The sequence below is a fragment of the Prunus avium genome, chromosome 8 (genome assembly GCF_965620075.1).
Source record: "Prunus avium chromosome 8, drPruAviu1.hap1.1, whole genome shotgun sequence".
Classification (NCBI taxonomy): Eukaryota; Viridiplantae; Streptophyta; class Magnoliopsida; order Rosales; family Rosaceae; genus Prunus; species Prunus avium.
Genome location: NC_142291.1, coordinates 75,520 through 95,198, shown reverse-complemented (window position 1 = coordinate 95,198; position 19,679 = coordinate 75,520). Strand labels below are relative to the sequence as shown.

At 36.8% G+C, this 19,679-nt stretch overlaps 1 protein-coding gene across 11 annotated transcripts; it reads right to left on the bottom strand.

The window, feature by feature from the left end:
• Window positions 1-523: 523 nt before the first annotated feature.
• Window positions 524-14,436, bottom strand: LOC110755911 (uncharacterized). Of its 11 annotated transcripts, XR_015826238.1 has the most exons (15): window positions 14,212-14,434; window positions 13,768-13,956; window positions 12,594-12,768; window positions 9,312-9,486; window positions 5,453-5,628; window positions 5,299-5,378; window positions 5,130-5,197; window positions 4,621-4,687; window positions 4,038-4,501; window positions 3,239-3,432; window positions 2,896-3,030; window positions 2,758-2,801; window positions 1,752-1,839; window positions 1,087-1,306; window positions 730-855 (listed from the first exon to the last, which is right to left on the bottom strand). XR_015826238.1 is itself a non-coding variant. In XM_088245308.1 (14 exons), the coding sequence occupies exons 5-14, from the start codon at window positions 5,465-5,467 to the stop codon at window positions 712-714; spliced, it is 1,299 nt and encodes a 432-aa protein (XP_088101434.1). In that variant the 5' UTR covers window positions 5,468-5,746; window positions 9,312-9,486; window positions 12,594-12,768; window positions 13,768-13,956; window positions 14,212-14,436; the 3' UTR covers window positions 524-711. The 11 variants fall into 11 exon arrangements, 7 of the variants coding, with proteins under 7 accessions (XP_088101434.1, XP_088101435.1, XP_088101433.1 ...); XM_088245308.1 differs by lacking the exon at window positions 1,087-1,306 and having other exon boundaries at window positions 524-855; window positions 5,453-5,746; window positions 14,212-14,436; XM_088245309.1 differs by lacking the exon at window positions 1,087-1,306 and having other exon boundaries at window positions 524-855; window positions 5,453-5,651; window positions 14,212-14,435.
• Between the last annotated feature and the right edge of the window lie 5,243 nt (window positions 14,437-19,679).

Genomic DNA, 19,679 nt, shown 5'->3' with positions numbered 1-19,679 from the left:
ATTGTAAATTTTGAAGAACATCTTTATACACTATGTTTTTAGTGTAATTATTTGGCACTTCTTTATTATTTTCTATTATGATTTTAAGACCTTACCTTGACATTGCATAACACGGTCTAATTGGGAATTGGCGCCTTTTAAAAATGAAAGGTCATTTGTTTTCAGTTGCTGTAAGGCTTATTCGAGGTATGAAAACTTTGTGACCAATGTTACTACCAGTAAGTATTAATGATTAAACAGTATATATATACTAATATAAAGCCTTGTTAAATCGATATGTATAATTGAGACATTTAACTCAAAATTTATAATCAACCAAGTTCACCATATTAATGATTTAGGTAAAATGTTCAATGAGAACATCATGGGGAAAAAATTTAGCATCAAAGCATATCCAACTTGTATCCATCAACAAAATAAAAATTACTTCTAAATAACTTGTATGGAAGCACAATCGATGAAAATAAAATATAAAATCTTACAAAAGGATTAAAGTAGTTTTCAATCCGAATACTCAAATTCATAAAGCAAAAGTATTTAACTTTATACATCAATTAAAATCTATAGATAAAATTTAAGTAATTCGAAACATTAGCAATTTAACAATTACAATAATAAGTTGTTCTTAAAGATGTATCATTTAAACCTATCATAAAAATAAGAAATAAATCAATTTGGGCAAGAAAAAGAATATATTCTTCTGCTCACTATTCATTTCAATAAAACACACTCTCCTCCTATTCCCTTTTCACCTGTCTTTTTCGTCATCAATTTAACCATCATCTCCTCCTCCATCTTTCTTCTTCTCCTTCTTTTCCTTCTTTTCCTTCTTGCCTCAGACTCAAAACTTGTAGGCTTTAACCATGTGGAAAACAATCAAAATACTCAAATCGTAATCAACTAGCAATGGTGCCCGTGCGATGCAGCGGGTTTTAAAACCGTGTGAAATGTGTAGGAAAGACGGTACTATTTATATAGACATGGAGATCTAAATAGTGGCATCATGCTTTGTTTAGCAAGTCTAAGTTACAAAAAATAGGATAATAACATGTTTTTTATGCTGTTTGTCATGATTAAAATACTGACCATATTTTAATAAATCAAGTAGCATTCAAAACATCAAAATATCGACAATATTGAGCAGCTCATTGTTCAAAAGAGTTTGGATAGGTCTTTATATATATGCTACTGGGTGGTGGAAGAGGATTTTTCTGCCTTGATCTCTGTTAGAAGGGGTTCTTTCTCTTGTTAGCTCTGCTGTAGAGGTGGCTTATGTTCTTTCTTGTCCTCTGTAGAGGTTTTAACTCTGTTGGTACAAATTTGGAAAATGACAGGTGTTAATGTAAGCAGAATAAAGGCAGAAATAACAAGCTATAGGTTATAGTTTTGTTCATTACATCTAAAACATCTTATAAGGCCATCAAATTAGTATTAGGGCACCAAATTTAAACACCACATTAGTATTAGGCCATCAAATTTTTTCCATCTCTTTCATTTTTAAACTTTAATGGGTTTGAACAAAATGTACTCACATCACCTACCCCTCAATTGGTGGGAACAGTTTTTTCACTAACGCCCTTAAATATGTAAATAACTACATTTAAAAAGTAGGCAAACAGATAATAAACAAACAGGAATTCTCATGTTTCACCAAAAACAAACAGTTTCACCTCTGAGCAACAATAAATTGCAGAAATTGTAAATTGAAATAAAGTTATGTTCCTGTATTCAATGAAAGAGAGCAAACTTACATTTGAATCTGCAGTGAAGTTGAAATACTGGAATAAGATTCCCAAGACCAAGAAAACAATTCCAAAAATAATACCCAATGACTCAGGCCTGCAAAACACAAATGGAACATTAACTATCAAAGATAAGTTGGGGGTATGAAACATCATACTAATATAATAGACTATTTATATTTTGGAAAAGCAAAAAGAGGATCTTCTCCGGTGCACACTTCATAATATTTGGATTTTGCATTTTCTAAAACAAACCTTCTGACATGGAAATCCAGATTTCTCACTAAAATTAATTTCTAGGGAATACAAAAGGAAAAACCAAAGTCAAAACTATGGATGATAATCACTGTGCCTTAATTGTCTAAATCACTGATGCTGCAAATCATCAAATTTTCCATAAACAGTCTAAACAATGAGCTCCAAAGACTCAATAACATAGATGAAAGAGTTGAGCTGCAAATTTAGCATGCAGCAGAACCTATATAATTTTGGTTTTCCATGTGAGATAAGACAGAGTCTCAATTAATTAATCCGTTGCAACACTGTTTTGGATATGAAGGAATATAAAAAATATGGACCCCAACAGAAATCACAACCTCTGCTACATTTCCTTTTCTCATACCAACAAATGGAAACATGAAAATATGAGGATATGAAGCGAAGACTGGTTTGTTTTCAAATTCATTCAGGGGACAATGACATCTTAATTGTGAGCGAAGACAGTTCCTACAACTCTGTCCTTGTGTATCATAAAGTTCTAATTCATCAAAATTATCTATCAGCCTCAGCATGTAGAATGCGAGACAGCGGTCTGCTTATATACCAAAAAACAAATAGACACACAAACACATATGTATTACAACTAAAATTATTACAGTTGTGGTTCATTAGGCACAAATAACTTGAGTTTAATTAATTAGCACCACAATAAATAAGTCAATAATCTGAAGCCACCATAATACCAGGTTCACATGATGCCTTAAATCTTAAACCTAAAAATTGGTTAGAATATTACTCTGGAGAAGTTTTATGTGCTGGTTCCACTTTCAGTTTTTGAAGCTGACCAATAAAGAAAATATCGACCTCATTCAATGCAATGTGAGAACAAAAACTCAACAAAAGTACTTGCAGCACAGAGTGCTTCAAAATTTACCTGAAACGCATTTGGAAAAAGAGGAAATTGCCTTAAGAAGCTCCCGAGTTTGTCAACTGCATGAATCAACACATTACTGGAGAATTCACAATTTCTTGATTTTTGGGGCTGAAGCTGCGTTACCAGAAAACCCACCTGAGTTATAAAAAAATATAAACCTCGAAAGTAAAAGAAATAGATCTCACTGGACCTGAGAACTAATGAAGAATTCTAAAGTTAATTTTAAATTCCAATGCTAAATATATTGGCTCCTCAATCAATGTCATGGCTAGAATGATAGTTATCCACATCAAGTAAAAAGTTCCCTGTAAAAGTTAAAAAAAAGCATGAACTCATGACCTACAGGGATTTTATTCAACCCTTTGGGCTCCAAAGCAACATCCTCAAGAAGATACTGAAATACAATGTGGGGTAAAACAACACAAAAATGTAATGAATATTTCGTAAAGTTCTTCAACAAAAGCATATAAATATCATCTTTATGAGGGCTCATACACGAAAGATGGATTGAAATCGCCTTGTATTTGATTATCAATCCTGAAAATATGCAGAGAGTGCCGTTAATAAGTTTGTTAAACTAAATGGAGAATAAATTATATATTGTGTGGAAGCACAAATTAAACCTAGTAACTTTTTTTTTCGGTTACAATTAAACCTAGTAACTTTGAAAAGGAAGAAAAAGAACAAATTTGATTATCCAAATATGCTATTTGTCATTATATATATGGATAGGAGCAGCCAGAAGACGAATGCTATTTGAAAAACAACAATATAATATTTGACATATAATCATATTCTCTGTTTCATCAGTCATTCAAATCTTCCCTTTCAGAAAGCCAATTTTAAACAGAGTAAATAAAGTCCAAAAGGTCAGTTTCCTTGAGATCAAAATCCGTCTGATTTTGTGCGGTAGCCGTAGTGGGTTGGGCTTGAACACACATTAGCGTCACCTGCATGGAATGGATCAAAATCCTAACCAATTTTTATCAAACACCTTCTCTGCTACTTGAGCTAATTCCTAGAGCATACACCGAAATTATTTTTCCAAGAGTATCAAGTAAATCTGAGTAAACTTAACTATGAGCAAACCATGCGTATATGGTAAATAAAAATTCATGAAATGAAGTGGAAAAATCATGTACCTGACGGATAACAGTGGTGGATATGCACATTGTGGATGATGACATTGCTTATGAACTGCAATGTGATGCAGCCACCACCCACAATGTGGACATTGGCTCCACTGCCATTAAGGGTCTTGCAGCTGTTGAAGATGAGCTCTTGGGAGAGCTTGATGAGCATGTTGCCAGGGAACACAATCCATAGAGGCTCAGTCTGTATCACAGCATATCTCAGAGTGCCTGGCCTTGGATTCACAGCATCATCATTAGAAGAGTCTGTGACAACATCATACTCACCACCTTTGCCTCCAAGAGCATATTGGCCAAACCCAATTGCACAATCTGCTAAGTTCTGCCTGTTGTCTGGCCAATTTGGGTCACATTCCCAACAGTCATCTATTGGGTTTCCTATTAGGCATGAAGAGTCCTGGTATTTTTGGGTTCCTTGCAGCATTTGCCTTCTTGCCAAAGAAGCATAAACCTTCCTGAAAAATAAAGGGAAAAAAGAAGTAAAGATTGATAACTCAGATCTACAAAAGGCTGAGAAACAGAAGAAAACAGAGAAAAAAAAAAACAGAGGAGGTAATTAAAGCTATGTATTTACCTATGAACTTCTTGAACAACAACTTCTGGGTTGGGATGTTGGCCAGGAAGAGCGAGGTTGAGGAATGCTGTGGCAAGAGAAGAAAATGAGCAGAGAAGAAAGAGCAGGGCAATGCAGGTAATACAACAAATTTTACAGCTTGCTATACAATTGCAATACTATATCGAGAGAATGTGGTTCCACCATTTTATAATCAAGGGCTGTATATGCTATAGAAAGCTAGTCTGTGTGAGCTGTATGTGAAAATGACATAACAGGATTCTCAGTAATTGACAGTAATCAAGAATCTTATGCATCTTCAAGGTCAAAGAGAGACTCCAAAAAGGGAACGCAAGATAAGTACAAACAGGAAAAAAAAATCAGCCACAGAAAAAATCTATAACCACACGGAAACAGAAAATCTATAACATCTATTAGAATTATAATTCTGATCTGGAGTCATAAAAAAAAAGAAAAAAGAATCTATAACCACACGCAAACAGAAAATCAGCCACACAGACATCAATTACCAGATTGATGAGCAGACTGGGGGTTCTCATATTGATTACTCCAGTTCTTTTTCCTTAGATCTTCCTCCCTGTAACAAAAAACCAAACTCAATTTCTGATTTAGTTCTCAATTTTCGACATGAAAAATAAATAAACCAACCTAGAAAACCAAAAGAATGTTAAAACCAACCTTTTTTTATGAAACCTAGAAATCCCTTTGAGATAAACCCGTGCGATGAGAAGAAGGATGAAGCGCAGCTGGAAAGATGGCTGAACAAACGAAGAGCAGATGAGGATGAATTCACAAGGGGGGAGAGATATGAGAAGAAGCTATGCATGCTTACCTTGAAAGTACCCATGTCTGAGAATTAGAGAAAGAGACTGAAACAGAGAGAAAGCTGGAGTTCGATCTGAAGAAGAAGACCAACACACACCACTCCTATAAAAATCGAAGCCTCCAGATAATCTCCAACGGTAGACCGGCCTCTTCCATCATTGCCCCGCAACCAGGCCAACCAACCTGGTTAGAAGCGAACTCAGCATCTAATAGAACGAAGGCTCCAAGTCGTTACAATCGAAGGAGAGGGGGACAAAACGGGGAAGACAATCAACGTCTTCCCCTAGCCCCAAGACTTTGTCTGCAATCGCACATCCATAAGGGGCCGTTTGGTTCATGGGAAAGGAGGCATAGGAATGGGAATTCAATTGCTTTCCCATGTTTGTTAAGTCCGGGAATGGGAAACGGATTCCTGGCACATGAGAAAGTAGGGGGGAAAGTGATGCCCCCCTCTTAACTTGGGTTTTGCTTTCCCTCCTCATGGGAAAGTTTGGGAAAATGTGCCAACATTCAATGCACAATTTTCATGACTATTTTGTCCCTATGAACAATTTATAATTACAACGTATCATTAAATGCATTCTTTTTTTTATTTGATTTAATATGGGTATAATTGGAAAATTATACAAATTTTGTTTTCCATTCCTACTCAAAACAAACATGGGAAAGGAAACAAAGTGAAATCTCCCGATTACTTTCCCAACATTACCAAACGTGGGAAAGGAATCTTTCATTCCCATTCCTTGGGAAATGACATGGGAATTGATTTCCCCTCAAATCCATTCCGTGAACTAAACGGGGCCTAAGGGTTTTTGAGTGAATGCCAATGGTTGGTCTGTGCAAATAAACATATAATCGAAATCAAGATATCTTTTCATCTTTGTCTGCAATCGCCACCTACTTGTTCTTGATTGGGGATTGCATTTCACAATGTCTGGGTATTCAAAGACTGGATGATTTTTATGGGTGATTGGGTTGTTTTTATTTGATAGTGGGTGTTGGCTAAGTGTCCATTGATTTGGTTTGGCTATCAATTTCCCTTGTTGATTTTTGTTACCTGCGGACGAGGAAGGGGAGGGAAGAAGAAGAAGGAAAAATGAGAGAGAGAGAGAGAGAGAGAGGCAGATATGGAGAGATGGAGCAAACAAGGAGAGAAGAAAGAAAAGAGAGAGGAAGAAGACGGAAAAGGAAAAAGAACAAAGAGAGAGAGAAGAAATCATGATTTTGCATTTTCTTTATTATTTTTTGGTATTGTCCTTGTAAAATGACAACCTTACCCTTATAATTAACAGAAAATTGGATGGAAGTGTAAAAACTTGATGACAGGTGTTAAATTGACAATAATCCCGGGCTAAATCGGCTGAAAAAATAATTTAGAGTGTGAAGTGCGATAGTTGAAATAGTTCAGCGGGGTTTTCGGCCGTTTACCCTAGATTCATTGAGATTAGTTTTGTGAAAGGACGAACAATCAACAAAAAGATGGTTTTGTGAAAACAATTAGAAACCTCAAGTGATTGTGTAATTTTTAAAATATCAAGGGGGGTTCTATGAAAATAGTTAAAACCTCATAAAAGGGATGTTAGTGTAAAAAGTCAGTAAGTAATTATGGTGTGATTGACCATCATAGTCTATATATCAACCTCACATGATTGTTGTTGAAAATGCTAGCGGTACTCTGTCCCATGATTGTGGCAGACGTTGTCTCACTTTCATAAATTATCTCTGTGGGGTTTTAGCTTAATTTTAAGTACTAAACTAAGTGACGACAAGACACAATAACTTGCATCAGAATAGAAAACCGAAAAAAACAAAACGGAACGAGTGGCCAAAATCACGACAAGAATTAAAAAATATTGGAACAAACTCTAAACTTACAATTGATGAAAATGGGAACAGAGAACTATCATGTACGAAATTGATAAAAGCAGAGAAGTATCTGAAAAAGCTCCTTAAGTTCCGGAACCCATAGTCTATAAACCACTGAACGCTTACGTACTTATGAATTCTGTCTAGGGTTTGAACGCATAGGTACAAAGAAAGTATAGACTATTGGTGACAAGGCCCATCATGTATGAAATGGCAGCGGTTGCCGAAGTCGCAGCCACTTATGCTGTGGAAGTGCTTGCACTGAGTCGTTTTATGTTGGGGTTGCTTCTTCCATTCTGCCTCCCCATGGGCAAATCTACAACGTTCTCCATAGGGGTAACCCTCGGGGGTTGACCATTTATCGTAAAGCTGCGTCTTGTAGTTTGTAATCTCAGGAGGTGGCATGTGCAGGATCCTGAGAGTTCAAAAACTAAAATAAAAAAAGTGAGTTTGAAATTCTTTGCAGTTTTTTAGGAAGAAGAGGGCCTCATTATCAGACTTCATAATCTCCTTGCATTAAGGCAATAAAAAATTCATCCATGCAATACAATTCTTATCAGTTTTATAGATTATATATTATCTCCCTGACTATAAGGCAATAAAGAAAATGGGGTTTTACAGTCGAATTAGACTTACCATAGCCATTGGCCCCAAACCCATATTTGGCTGCAGCATGTGCCCACCTTGATGCATAGAAATAGGATTTTGATGGTTGAGTGGATATTGTTACAAAAGAAAAAATGAGAGTGAGTTCTCAGTTCTTCAATTTATAAAACTCTCATTTTTTCTTTTGTAACAATATCCACTCAACCATCAAAATCCTATTTCTATGCATCAAGGTGGGCACATGCTGCAGCCAAATATGGGTTTGGGGCCAATGGCTATGGTAAGTCTAATTCGACTGTAAAACCCCATTTTCTTTATTGCCTTATAGTCAGGGAGATAATATATAATCTATAAAACTGTTAAGAATTGTATTGCATGGATGAATTTTTTATTGCCTTAATGCAAGGAGATTATGAAGTCTGATAATGAGGCCCTCTTCTTCCTAAAAAACTGCAAAGAATTTCAAACTCAGCTTTTTTTATTTTAGTTTTTGAACTCTCAGGATCCTGCACAAGCTCCAAATGTGCACATGCCACCTCCTGAGATTACAAACTACAAGACGCAGCTTTGCGATAAATGGTCAACCCTCGAGGGTTACCCCTATGGAGAACGTTGTAGATTTGCCCATGGGGAGGCAGAATGGAAGAAGCAACCCCAGCATAAAACGACTCAGTGCAAGCACTTCCACAGCATAAGTGGCTGCGACTTCGGCAACCGCTGCCATTTCATACATGATGGGCTTTGTCACCAATAGTCTATAGTCTATACTTTCTTTGTACCTATGCGTTCAAACCCTAGACAGAATTCATAAGTACGTAAGCGTTCAGTGGTTTAAAGACTATGGGTTCCGGAACTTAAGGAGCTTTTTCAGATACTTCTCTGCTTTTATCAATTTCGTACATGATAGTTCTCTGTTCCCATTTTCATCAATTGTAAGTTTAGAGTTTGTTCCAATATTTTTCAGTTCTGGTCGTGATTTTGGCCACTAGTTCCGTTCTGTTTTTTGTTTTTTTCAATTTTCCATTGATGCAAGTCATTGTGTCTTGTCGTCACTTAGTTTAGTACTCAAACTAAAAATTAAGCTAAATAATTAAGCACTTTAAATGAACAATCAATCAAAAAAGTAACATTGAATCAAATCTATAATCGGAAAAAGCAAATGAACCAAGCTAAATAATACTGCTTAAAACAATTATCATAAGCAAACGTATTTCAACCAAATTGAAATAATTTAAACCAGCACAGCTACACAAGGATAAAGCATACAATAAAGCAATCAACAAAGGACACAGAACGCCCAAAATCAAAATCAAGCACTTTTAAAAACAGATATCAAAATATGAACAAAATAAGCTAAATTCACACATGGGCATTTTGCAAATTGAACAACGTACCAACAATTTGAGCTTCAAAGACGCTACGAACTCAGGGTTGGTTTGCGCTTACTTCTAGAAGATGAAGGAGGAGGTGGGTCAAGAGCAGATAACTCATCCAAAGCAACTCTCAGAGCAAAGCTTTTGTAGATCATCTTCAGATGCTGCAAGACATCTATTCAGTCCAGAAACAGCTCTGCACCAGATTAACCCACACATTTTTAGGGGAAAAAAAAAACTATTATGAATATTGAGCAGATTAACACAAGTGCAATTCACATTATAAGTGACAACAATCAAAGCTCCGTTCACAAGTTTAAAAATAGGGATTTCATATAAAAAGAGCTGTAAATTGAAAATAAAGATGAACTTGCATATCAAGAGTAAAGAACCATCTTTTGAAATCAATTATAAGAAGAGTTCAAAGAACTGAACCATGCATCAGAAAAAAAAGAAAAAAAGAACATTCGAAAAGTTCTAATTTTGTCTTACACTCCATTATAATTGAGTTTTTTCTAGTCCATAAACTAGTTGGCTATTAAGCCTATTAATTTTATAGGGGTAAAAGTATGCCATCTTTTGAGAAATCTAAAATAGGCCCTTTAAAGATCTCTTATTGAATCTTATGACACTAGTAGCAGCCTTCATATCCTAGTGCCAGCATATTTCCACTCACAATTGTTAAACAAAATATTTTAATTGGTTTCCTCCAATCATAAAATTAATCTTCGACCAAGAAATATAAAAGCGACAAGACATTAATGGAAAGAAACCACTAGTTGAAAAAAAATCTTATATTAACAGAATCAAAAGAACAGTAGCAGTGTCAGTCGCAAATGAAGTTGTAGAGGAAGTCAGAAAACAGAAAAGAAAAGGGCTAGTGTTCAAAATAGATTTCGAGAAAGCATACGACCATGGTGAGTGGAATTTTGTAGATGATGTGCAGGAAAGGAAAGGCTTTGGCGTCAAATGGAGAAGTTGGATTAAAGGCTGCTTGAAATCTGTCAACTTTTCCATTATGATCAATGGAAAACCAACAGGAAAGTTCAGGGCTTCTAGGGGATTAAGACAAGGGGACCCGTTATCACCATTCCTATTTACCTTGGTTAGCGATGTATTAAGCAGAATAATAGAAAGGGCTCAAGAAACTAACCTAGTATATGAAATTGTTTCAGGACATGATCAAGTGGAAGTTTCTCACCTCCAGTTTGCAGATGACACTATCTTCCTTTTGGATGGCAAGGAAGAGTATTGGTTAAATCTATTAGAGCTGCTGAAGTTGTTTTGTGATGTTTCTGGAATGAAGATTAATAAGGCTAAAAGTTGCATTCTCGGGATCAATTTTAGTATCGAAGCACTGAATAATATGGCGGGCAGTTGGGGATGCGAGGTAGGTTGCTGACCTATGGTATACTTGGGTCTTCCTCTCGGGGGGAACCCAAGAGCTCTTAATTTCTGGAATCCAGTCAAGGATAAGGTGGAGAAAAGACTTCAAAAATGGAAGAGGGCTTGTTTATCCAAAGGTGGAAGGCTAACGCTAATCCAAGCTGTTTTGAGCAACATTCCTTCTTACTATATGTCACTATTTAAGAAGCCTATAGGAGTGGCTGCCAAAGTCGAACAGCTTATGCGTAACTTTTTATGGGAAGGACTAGAAGAAGGGAAGAAAAGTCACTTGGTCAGGTGAGAAAGGGTGAATAGATCGAAAGAGGAAGGTGGTCTTGGAATTGGCTCTTTAGGAGAAAGAAACGAAGCATTCATAGCTAAATGGCTGTGGAGATTTCCACTAGAAACCAACTCGCTATGGCATAGGATCATTAAGAGCAAGTACGGAATCGACTCAAATGGGTGGGATACTAAACAGATAGTTAATGTGTCTTGTAGGAATCCTTGGCGAGAAATTTCGAAAGGGTATAATTCTTTTCTTCAATGCTGCCAATTTTCTGTAGGAAATGGGGAGAAAATTAGATTTTGGGAGGACCTTTGGCTGAAAGAAGGGATACTAAAAAATCTGTTTCCTAGACTCTTTTCCTTGTCTAGGAGAAAAAATCAAAGTATATCCCATTTTGCTAACACTCAAGAGCTGCCTCTTAATTGGGATTTTGATTTCAGAAGGAATTTGTTGGAGGCTGAAATTGCAGAAGTGGTAATACTTTTGGATATATTGGGGAATGTGAGATTAAATAGTTCTAGATTGGATCAGAGATCATGGGAGATTGAGGAGCAGGGTTCGTTTTTGTGCAAGTCTTTCAGGTCTTTTCTTCTCTCTAACACCAGGGATGTCTTCCCCCCTTTCATCTCAATCTGAAGGTGAAGACCTCCGAAAATTCAGTTCTTTGTGTGGCTGGCAGCAAATGGCAAAATTAATACTTGCGATATCATTCAAAGGAGGCAACCAAAGATGTGTTTATCCCCTTCTTGGTGTGTTGTTTGCAAAGAGAATGCAGAAAACACTGATCACTTGTTCATTCATTGTTCGTATTCCTTAAAATTATGGAGGAGGATGTTGGGTGCTCTCGGAGCGGAGTGGGTGATTCCTAAAGGGTGTTTTGAGCTCCTTAGTATCAAGTTGAGGGTTTCAGGGAAGGGGAAGAGAGCTGGAATTCTATGAGATTGTCTAGTTCATGCTATATTCTGGAATATCTGGATGGAGCGCAATCGAAGAATTTTTCAGGGTCATATAGGAGTAAGGGTTGAGGAATTATGGGATAGAATTAAATTTTGGGCATCTCTTTGGGCTTCGACTTCGGGGTAGTTCAAGGATTACCACTACTCTATCATCATGAGAGACATGATGGCAGTCTTAGGATGATTTTACTTAAGTTTTGTTTTTAATTACAATTTTTTTCAGTCTTAGTAGGTCAGACACTCTTTATGTAGGTTTTGTTGTTTGACCGAGGACTTTTTTCCTCTTGATTATCAATACAATGTTTCTATTAAAAAAAAAAACAGTAGCAGAATTAACAAGCAACATGCTCAAGGCACTCAAACTTAAAATTGAGCACTTTAAATGAACAATCAATCACAAAGTAGTAACATTCAATTAAATCCATAATCGAAAAAAGCAAACAAACCAAGCTAAATAATACTGCTTGAAAAAAATAACCATATTCAAAACTATTTGAACCAAATTGAAATAGTTTAAACCAACACAACTACAAAAGGATAAAGCATCCAATAAAGCAATCAACAAAAAAAGACCAGGAATGCCCGAATGCAAAATCACCTTTCAAAACACATATCAAAATATGAACAAAATAAGCTAAATTCACACATGGGCAATTTGCAATTTGAACAACGTACCAATAATTTGAGCTTCAAAGATGCTACGAGCTCGGGGTTGGGTGTGTGTTTACTTCCAGAAGTGAAGGAAGATGTGGGTCAAGAACAAAGACCTTGTCCAAAGCAGCTCTCAGAGCAAAGCTTTTGTAGATCATCTTCAGATGCTGCAAGACATCTATTTACTCCAGAAACAGCTCTGCAACAGATTAACCCACACATTTTTAGGGAAAAAAAAAACAAAAAAAACAATTATGAATATTGAGCAGAATAACACACTGCACGCAATTCACATTATAAGTGACAACAATCAAAGCTCCGTTCATGCAAAAAGAGCTGTAAATTGAAAATACAGATGAACCTGCATATCAAGAGTAAAGAACCTTCTTTTGAAATCAATTATAAGAAGAGTTCAAAGAACTGAATCATGCATCAGAAAAAAAAAAATATATAAAAAAAGATGATAAAATAAAAAAATGAACAATCGAAAAGTTCTAATTTTGTGTCTTACACTCCATGATAAACTAGTTGGCTATTAAGCCCATTATTTTTACAGGGGGTAGAAGCATGCCATCTGTTGAAGCTTTTAAAATAGGCTTTTTCAAGATCTCTTATTGAATCTTATGACACTAGTAGCAGCCTTCATATCCTGGTTCCGGCATATTTAACACACAATTGTTAAACACAAAAATGTTAATTGGTTTCCTCCGATCATAAAATCAATCTTCTACTATAAAATACAAAAGTGACAAAGCTTTACTAGAAACAGACCACCAGCCGAAAAAAATCTTATATTAACACCCACAGGGATCTTTTTTTGCATAAGAATCAAAACCTAAAGTACAGTAGGAGAATTAACAAGAAGAAACATGCTCAAGGAACTCAAACTTAAAATTAAGCACTTTAAATGAACAATCAATCAAAAAAGTAACATTCAATCAAATTCATAGTTGGAAAAAGCAAAGAAACCAAGCGAAATAATACTGCTTAAAACAATTATCATAAGCAAACGTATTTCAACCAAATTGAAATAATTTAAACCAGCATAACTACAAAGGGATAAAGCATACAATAAAGCAATCAACCAAGGACACAGAACGCCCAAAAGCAAAATCAAGCACCTTTAAAAACAGATATCAAAATATGAACAAAATAAGCTAAATTCACACATGGGCATTTTGCAATTTGAACAACGTACCAACAATTTGAGCTTCAAAGACGCTACGAACTCAGGGTTGGTTTGCGCTTACTTCCAGAAGACGAAGGAGGAGGTGGGTCAAGAGCAGATACCTCATCCAAAGCAGCTCTCAGAGCAAAGCTTTTCATGTGATGGGGCCGGACCATCACTTTGGTGGATTATATAACGCCCAAATGAAAAATCAAGAACCTTTAAAAATACACATCAAAATATGAGATAAATAATACTGCTTGAAAAAAATAACCATAATCAAAACTATTTGAACCAAATTAAAATAGTTTAAACCAACACAGCTAGACAAGGATAAAGCATACAATAAAGCAATCAACCAAAAAATACCCAGAACGTCCGAATGGAAAATCAAGCACCTTTAAAAACACATATCAAAATATGAACAAAATAAGCTAAATTCAAACATGGCAATTTGCAATTTGAACAACGTACCAATAATTTGAGCTTCAAATACGAGATCAGGGTTGGGTAGGTTTGCCAGGATGAAAATGAATGAGAGAGAGAGAGGAGATGATGCTGAGAAGAAGAAGAATAAGAGAAAGAGTTGTTGAAGAGAGAAGGGAGAAGGCGGCTCAAAGAAAGTGAAGTGGAGTGAGAGAGGTGAAGTAGGGTTATGGAATGGCCTTTGAAAATAAAAGGTTTATGGACTTTTAAGTTTGGCTATTTTTTTGGGTTAAGGAGAATTGGGCTTAAGTATGAGATATTTTCAAATTAGTTAATTAATTAATTAATTAATACAGTTGGTCTGATTTGGCTCGATCTGATTTTTTGAGGGACAATGCTTGGCTCCTGATATATCAGGAGCCATTCCTCCTCAACCATGACGTGGGCTCCTTCAAAAACCAACACGTGTGTCTTTTTTTTTTTCTTTTTTTTTCCTCTTTCCTTTTCCCCAACGCTTTTACCCCAACTTTTTTTCTGGTTTCTTTCTTCTCTCTCTCTCTCTCTCTCTCTCTCTCTCTCTCTCTCTCTCTCTCTCTCTCTCTCTCTCTCTCTCATTTCTCCATCACTTATCTCTCCCTTTCTCTCTCTCTTCACGCCGGAAACAATGGAGATCGGCGACTTTCTACCCTCCAGATCTGAGGTGAGCGAAGGCGAGGGGCTGGCTTGTTGGTCTTACAAATTCTCTGGCTCTGTAATTTTTTTGGGATGAGGTTGGTGATGAGGGTGGATTCGGAACAGGGGTGGCGGTGGCTTTGGGGAGGCTGTAGGTTTTTTTTTAGGTTAAAACCAGCAAAAAAGTTGGGGTAAAAGCGTTGGGGAAGAGGAAAGAGGGGAAAAAAAAAAGAAAAAAGAAAAAAGGACACACGTGTTGGTTTTTGAAGGAGCCCACGTCATGGTTGAGGAGGAATGGCTCCTGATATATCAAGAGCCAAGCATTGTCCTTTTTTGAGGCACGAAACTGGAATCAAAATCTGTCAAAATCAGTCTGGTTCAGTTTTTTCAATCGATTTTGACTTTTTAGTCAACTCGATTTTTTCCGGTCCAATTTGGTTCGGTTGAACGATTCTTCGATTCCAATGCCCACCCCTAGGTGTGTGGGTGATGATGGATGAGGAGAGATTGAAGAGAGAAAGGGAATGAAGGAAAGAGAGAGTGTCGAAGGGAGAGGAGAAAATGGGTGCAGAAAATATTTGTAAAATTTTAAATTGAAACTGAAATTGGTTTCCAACTATATCTATTTTTTTGGATGGGGATATTGATGTGATGCTAACTGTGGAATCCCTGTGACATAAAAGTTTTTCTCTCAGGAGTGAATCAATTTCCGATTTTGACCATCAACAGTACACCATGTGCCATGCACATGCTCAAATTTAACAGAAAAGTTAACAAAATTGACGGTAGGACCATTTGTCCTAACAAAACTAAAGTTGAAGGATCACGAGAACTATTTTGGAAATTAGGGGATCAAAATGCGAATTGGGTCAAAGTTTAGGGACCACTAGACCTAAAAACCCTATGAGATAAATTATAAAAATAAAAAAGGGTATTATGGACATTTCATAAAAATTCATTAAACTCCACCGTTCCTTATTTGCTTTTCGCAAAAGCCGAAAAAAATAATCATCCCTTCAACTGCTTCTTCAAATCACGTCGTTGAGTGACTTTAATTTTATAGAAAAGCTAGATTCCACTTTCTTTACCAAACTTGATAAAAAAAAATAAAGGCCAAATGTCACTTTTGGTCATTATAGTTTGCTTCTTTTTCACTTTTGGTTCCTGTAGCTTTAATTCGGTCACTTTTGCCATTGTAGTTTCATGATTATAGCAATTTAAGGACAATTAAAGAATTCCGTCAGTTTTATTCACACCGCTAGAGGTATTTATCTCCAAGAATTAATCATTTTATTAGTCCCATCAGCTTGAATAAAATGGTTGAAATGACAATATTGGACATATCTCATACTTAAGCCCAATTCTCCTTAACCCAAATAAATAGCCAAACTTTAAAGTTCATAAACCTTTTATTTTCAAAGCCCATTCCATAACCCTACTTCACCTCTCTCACTCCACTTCACTTTCTTTGTTACTTTGTCACATGGAGAGCACGTGTTATAGTTAGTTATCTGTTAATTACTGTTTAATTAGCTTTAGGATTTCGATTATATGTACTAGCCCTTTGCCACACGCTCACGCGTGTGCCAATTGGTTTTCTTTTTTTAGTTTTTAGAATTAAGAAAATAAAAAATGGGTAGTTATTTTCCGCAAAAGTAGGATCTATTATCAGATTTTGTTTTTAATTTTAATTTTTTTAATTGTGAATTTACCATATTATCCTCATTTAATTAAGAGTTTCAATTCTTAATATTTAAATTAACCAAGGGCATTTTCTGGTATTTTGAATGTTTCACAATTCTCTGCCTTTTGTTTTATATATATAGATATAGGGTTAATTACTGTAGACGTCCGTCAACTATGGCCCCAGTTGCAATTGGGTCCGTGAACTAAATTTTGTGGCAATTTCGTACTTTAATTTGACAAGAGGGTGCAATTAGGTCCTGCCGTCCAATTCTGTCAATTTGTCCGTCAAAATGAGGGGTAAAAACGTCCTTTCGAGTCTGAAGACTCTCCTTCGAATCTGAACACTCGCCTTAAACCCTTGGCTTCGACCCCCAAATGAAGACTGAAGAACTGAAGGCATGAGAATGGGCTGCAAGGGAAGGAAAAATGTCGGAGAGTTCGACAGATTCAAATAGCAGGCGTCGTTACTGCGAGTGTGGGTCGGAAATCAAACGGCGGACTTCATGGACAGATCTGAATCCCGGAAGAAGATTTGAGGCATGTTGCAATAATTGGGTAAGTTTTTGTTTGAATTGCATAAGGGTTAATTGGTGTTTCGTTTTTTCGCATGGTTGGAGAAAGAAATTGGTGGATTTTTGGGTCTGAAATTGGTGTTTCGTTTTGTTTGAATTGCAGAACAGTAAGAGGGGGGTGCATTTTTTCGAATGGGTGGAGAAAGAAACATGCGCACGAGGAAAGGAAATCTTGCCTGGGTTACTTAGGAGAGTAAGAGCAATGGAGGACGAATTGAGAGCAACGGCGGAGAATTTCAGAAAGATGGAAGAAGAGAAGAATAAATTAGAGCAAAAACTGAGAGAAGAGGAAGAAGAAATCAAGATTTTGAAAAAACAGAATCTGGGAATGGGTCAACAAGTTGTTGTACTAGAAGGGGAAATTTTGAGTTATCGACAAAGACAAAGGTGGTTCTGGGTTGTTGTTCTGTTTTGTTTAATAATTGTGATATTGTTCATCAATATGGATGATTTGGTAGTCTAGAAATGGCAGAAAATGGGCATAATGTTGTATATACTCTTGAACAGCTTTTGATGGTAGTGCAGAAATGGGCAGAAACCTGGGCTAAGGTTACTTTGTGCCTATTTGGCAATGTATCAGATTTTTGCTATATAAGCTGATTTTGTGCCGAATTGGCAGTGTATACCAAATGAACAGGGGCACATTACATACAATCCAAAAGGCTTCAATTACCAATTAACATTCACCAACTGCACATTACATACAATCCAAAATACACCTGAACATTACATAGAATAGGCAAAAGAGCCTTCAAAATAACATTACCAAATAGCATACTTGAGTTTATAATTGTTCACCCAAAATACACATCCACATAGTAAGTACATAAGAGTCCAAAAATAGGTCTTAAAAGTCCACAAAATCAACCCCAATTGACAGTCTATACTTGTCCTCCTCTTTTGACAGTGTGTTTGAATCTTCCTCGCACGGGCACTTGTGAGAATGTCATTGGCGGATTGACCCTTCCTTGACTGATATCCCTTACCACCTAAGATAAAAACCACAAACAAAATATATTACTATATAGGCAAACATAAAAAATCTGAGTTGGGCAAGAATAATAGGCAACTAACTGGTTGTGAAGATGACATCCTTGCAGCTGGATTCCATAAGCCTCTTCCTCTTCCTCGTCCTCTTCCTCTGCGCCCAATAACTTCAATTTGGGCTGGGGCAGTGTCAGTTTGAGTTGGGGCAGCATTAGTTTCAGTTTGGGTTGGGGCAGTGTTAGTTTGGACTGGGGCAGTCTCAGTTTGGGCTGGGGCAATATCATTTTGGCCTGCATTTCCATTGTCAGCTGCTTGAACTTCATTTTGGCCAACATTCCCATTTTGGGCTGCCTCAGCCTGCACAACATACAAGCACAACTATACAAAATCACAACCATAGCGGACCACAGTACAAATAATTAAAATGCATAACAAAACCCTTTTTTATTAAACAACCTGTTTTCCACATCCTCTTCGATTGTGGCCTTCTTTTCCACATGCTCCACATCTAATTTTAATGAAGAGTCTTCTAAGTTTTGCTGCTGGAGCAGTGTAACCTGGAGGCAAAGGGTTTGGTGGGTTTGGGGCTGGTAATTGAACCTCAGCAGCCTCCTTTGTCCTCACTCTCTTAGGTCTTCCTGGTTGCCGCTTATGAAATGGAGGTCTAATTGGAGGCAAGCCACCCTTAACCCACTGATCCATAGAAGGGATGGGGTGAACTATTGGTTGATATGACCTCATGTATGTCTCTGGCTTATAACACTCATGTACATATTCAACATGGTTTTCATCTATGTGGAATATAGCTGAAATAGCATGTGCACAGGGTATGCCACATAAATCCCATCTCCTACAACTACAAGACATTGCTGCAAGATCTACAACAAACTCTCCACCATACATGTGACTGACTTGATACATTTTCTCCCCATCCAATCTAGGAATGCATTGAGAAGCTCCCATCTTGTTCTTCTCAATTATTTTGAATATCCTTGGGCCAACAGGGTGTTTCCATTTACCACAAGCAGCCCTTCGATTAGCCATCCTAAGCATCACATACATTCGAATACTCTCCAAACATGTTAAAATGGAATTATCTCTGGCATCAATTATAGCTGCATTAAAGCTCTCACAAAGGTTGTTCAGTAGAAGATCACACTTATACCTTGTATGAAAATGAGATCTGGTCCAATTATTGGGTGGTCTCTGCACCAACCATTTCCAAGCTTCCAAGTCCTCTTCCTTCATCTTGTCCATTTCTGCTTCCCACCAAGGAATAGTAGTGGCTCTGGCAGCTGCCCACAACATGTGTTGCTCTGAAATTATTGTACAAGTGCCGGACGCACATCCTATGCTCTGCAGTTGGTAGTACATGTGCAATGGCAGGTATGAGCCCCTTTTGCTTATCACTTATGAAAGCCCAGGATAAACCATTTCTAATACCTAAATCTTCAATCAACAAAGACAGAAACCAAATCCAAGAGTCCTTGTTTTCAATCTCAGCCACAGCATATGCAATTGGGAAAAGACCATTATTACCATCAACTCCTACAGCAGTCAATATTTGGCCAGAATAAGGACCTTTCAAATGGCAAGCAT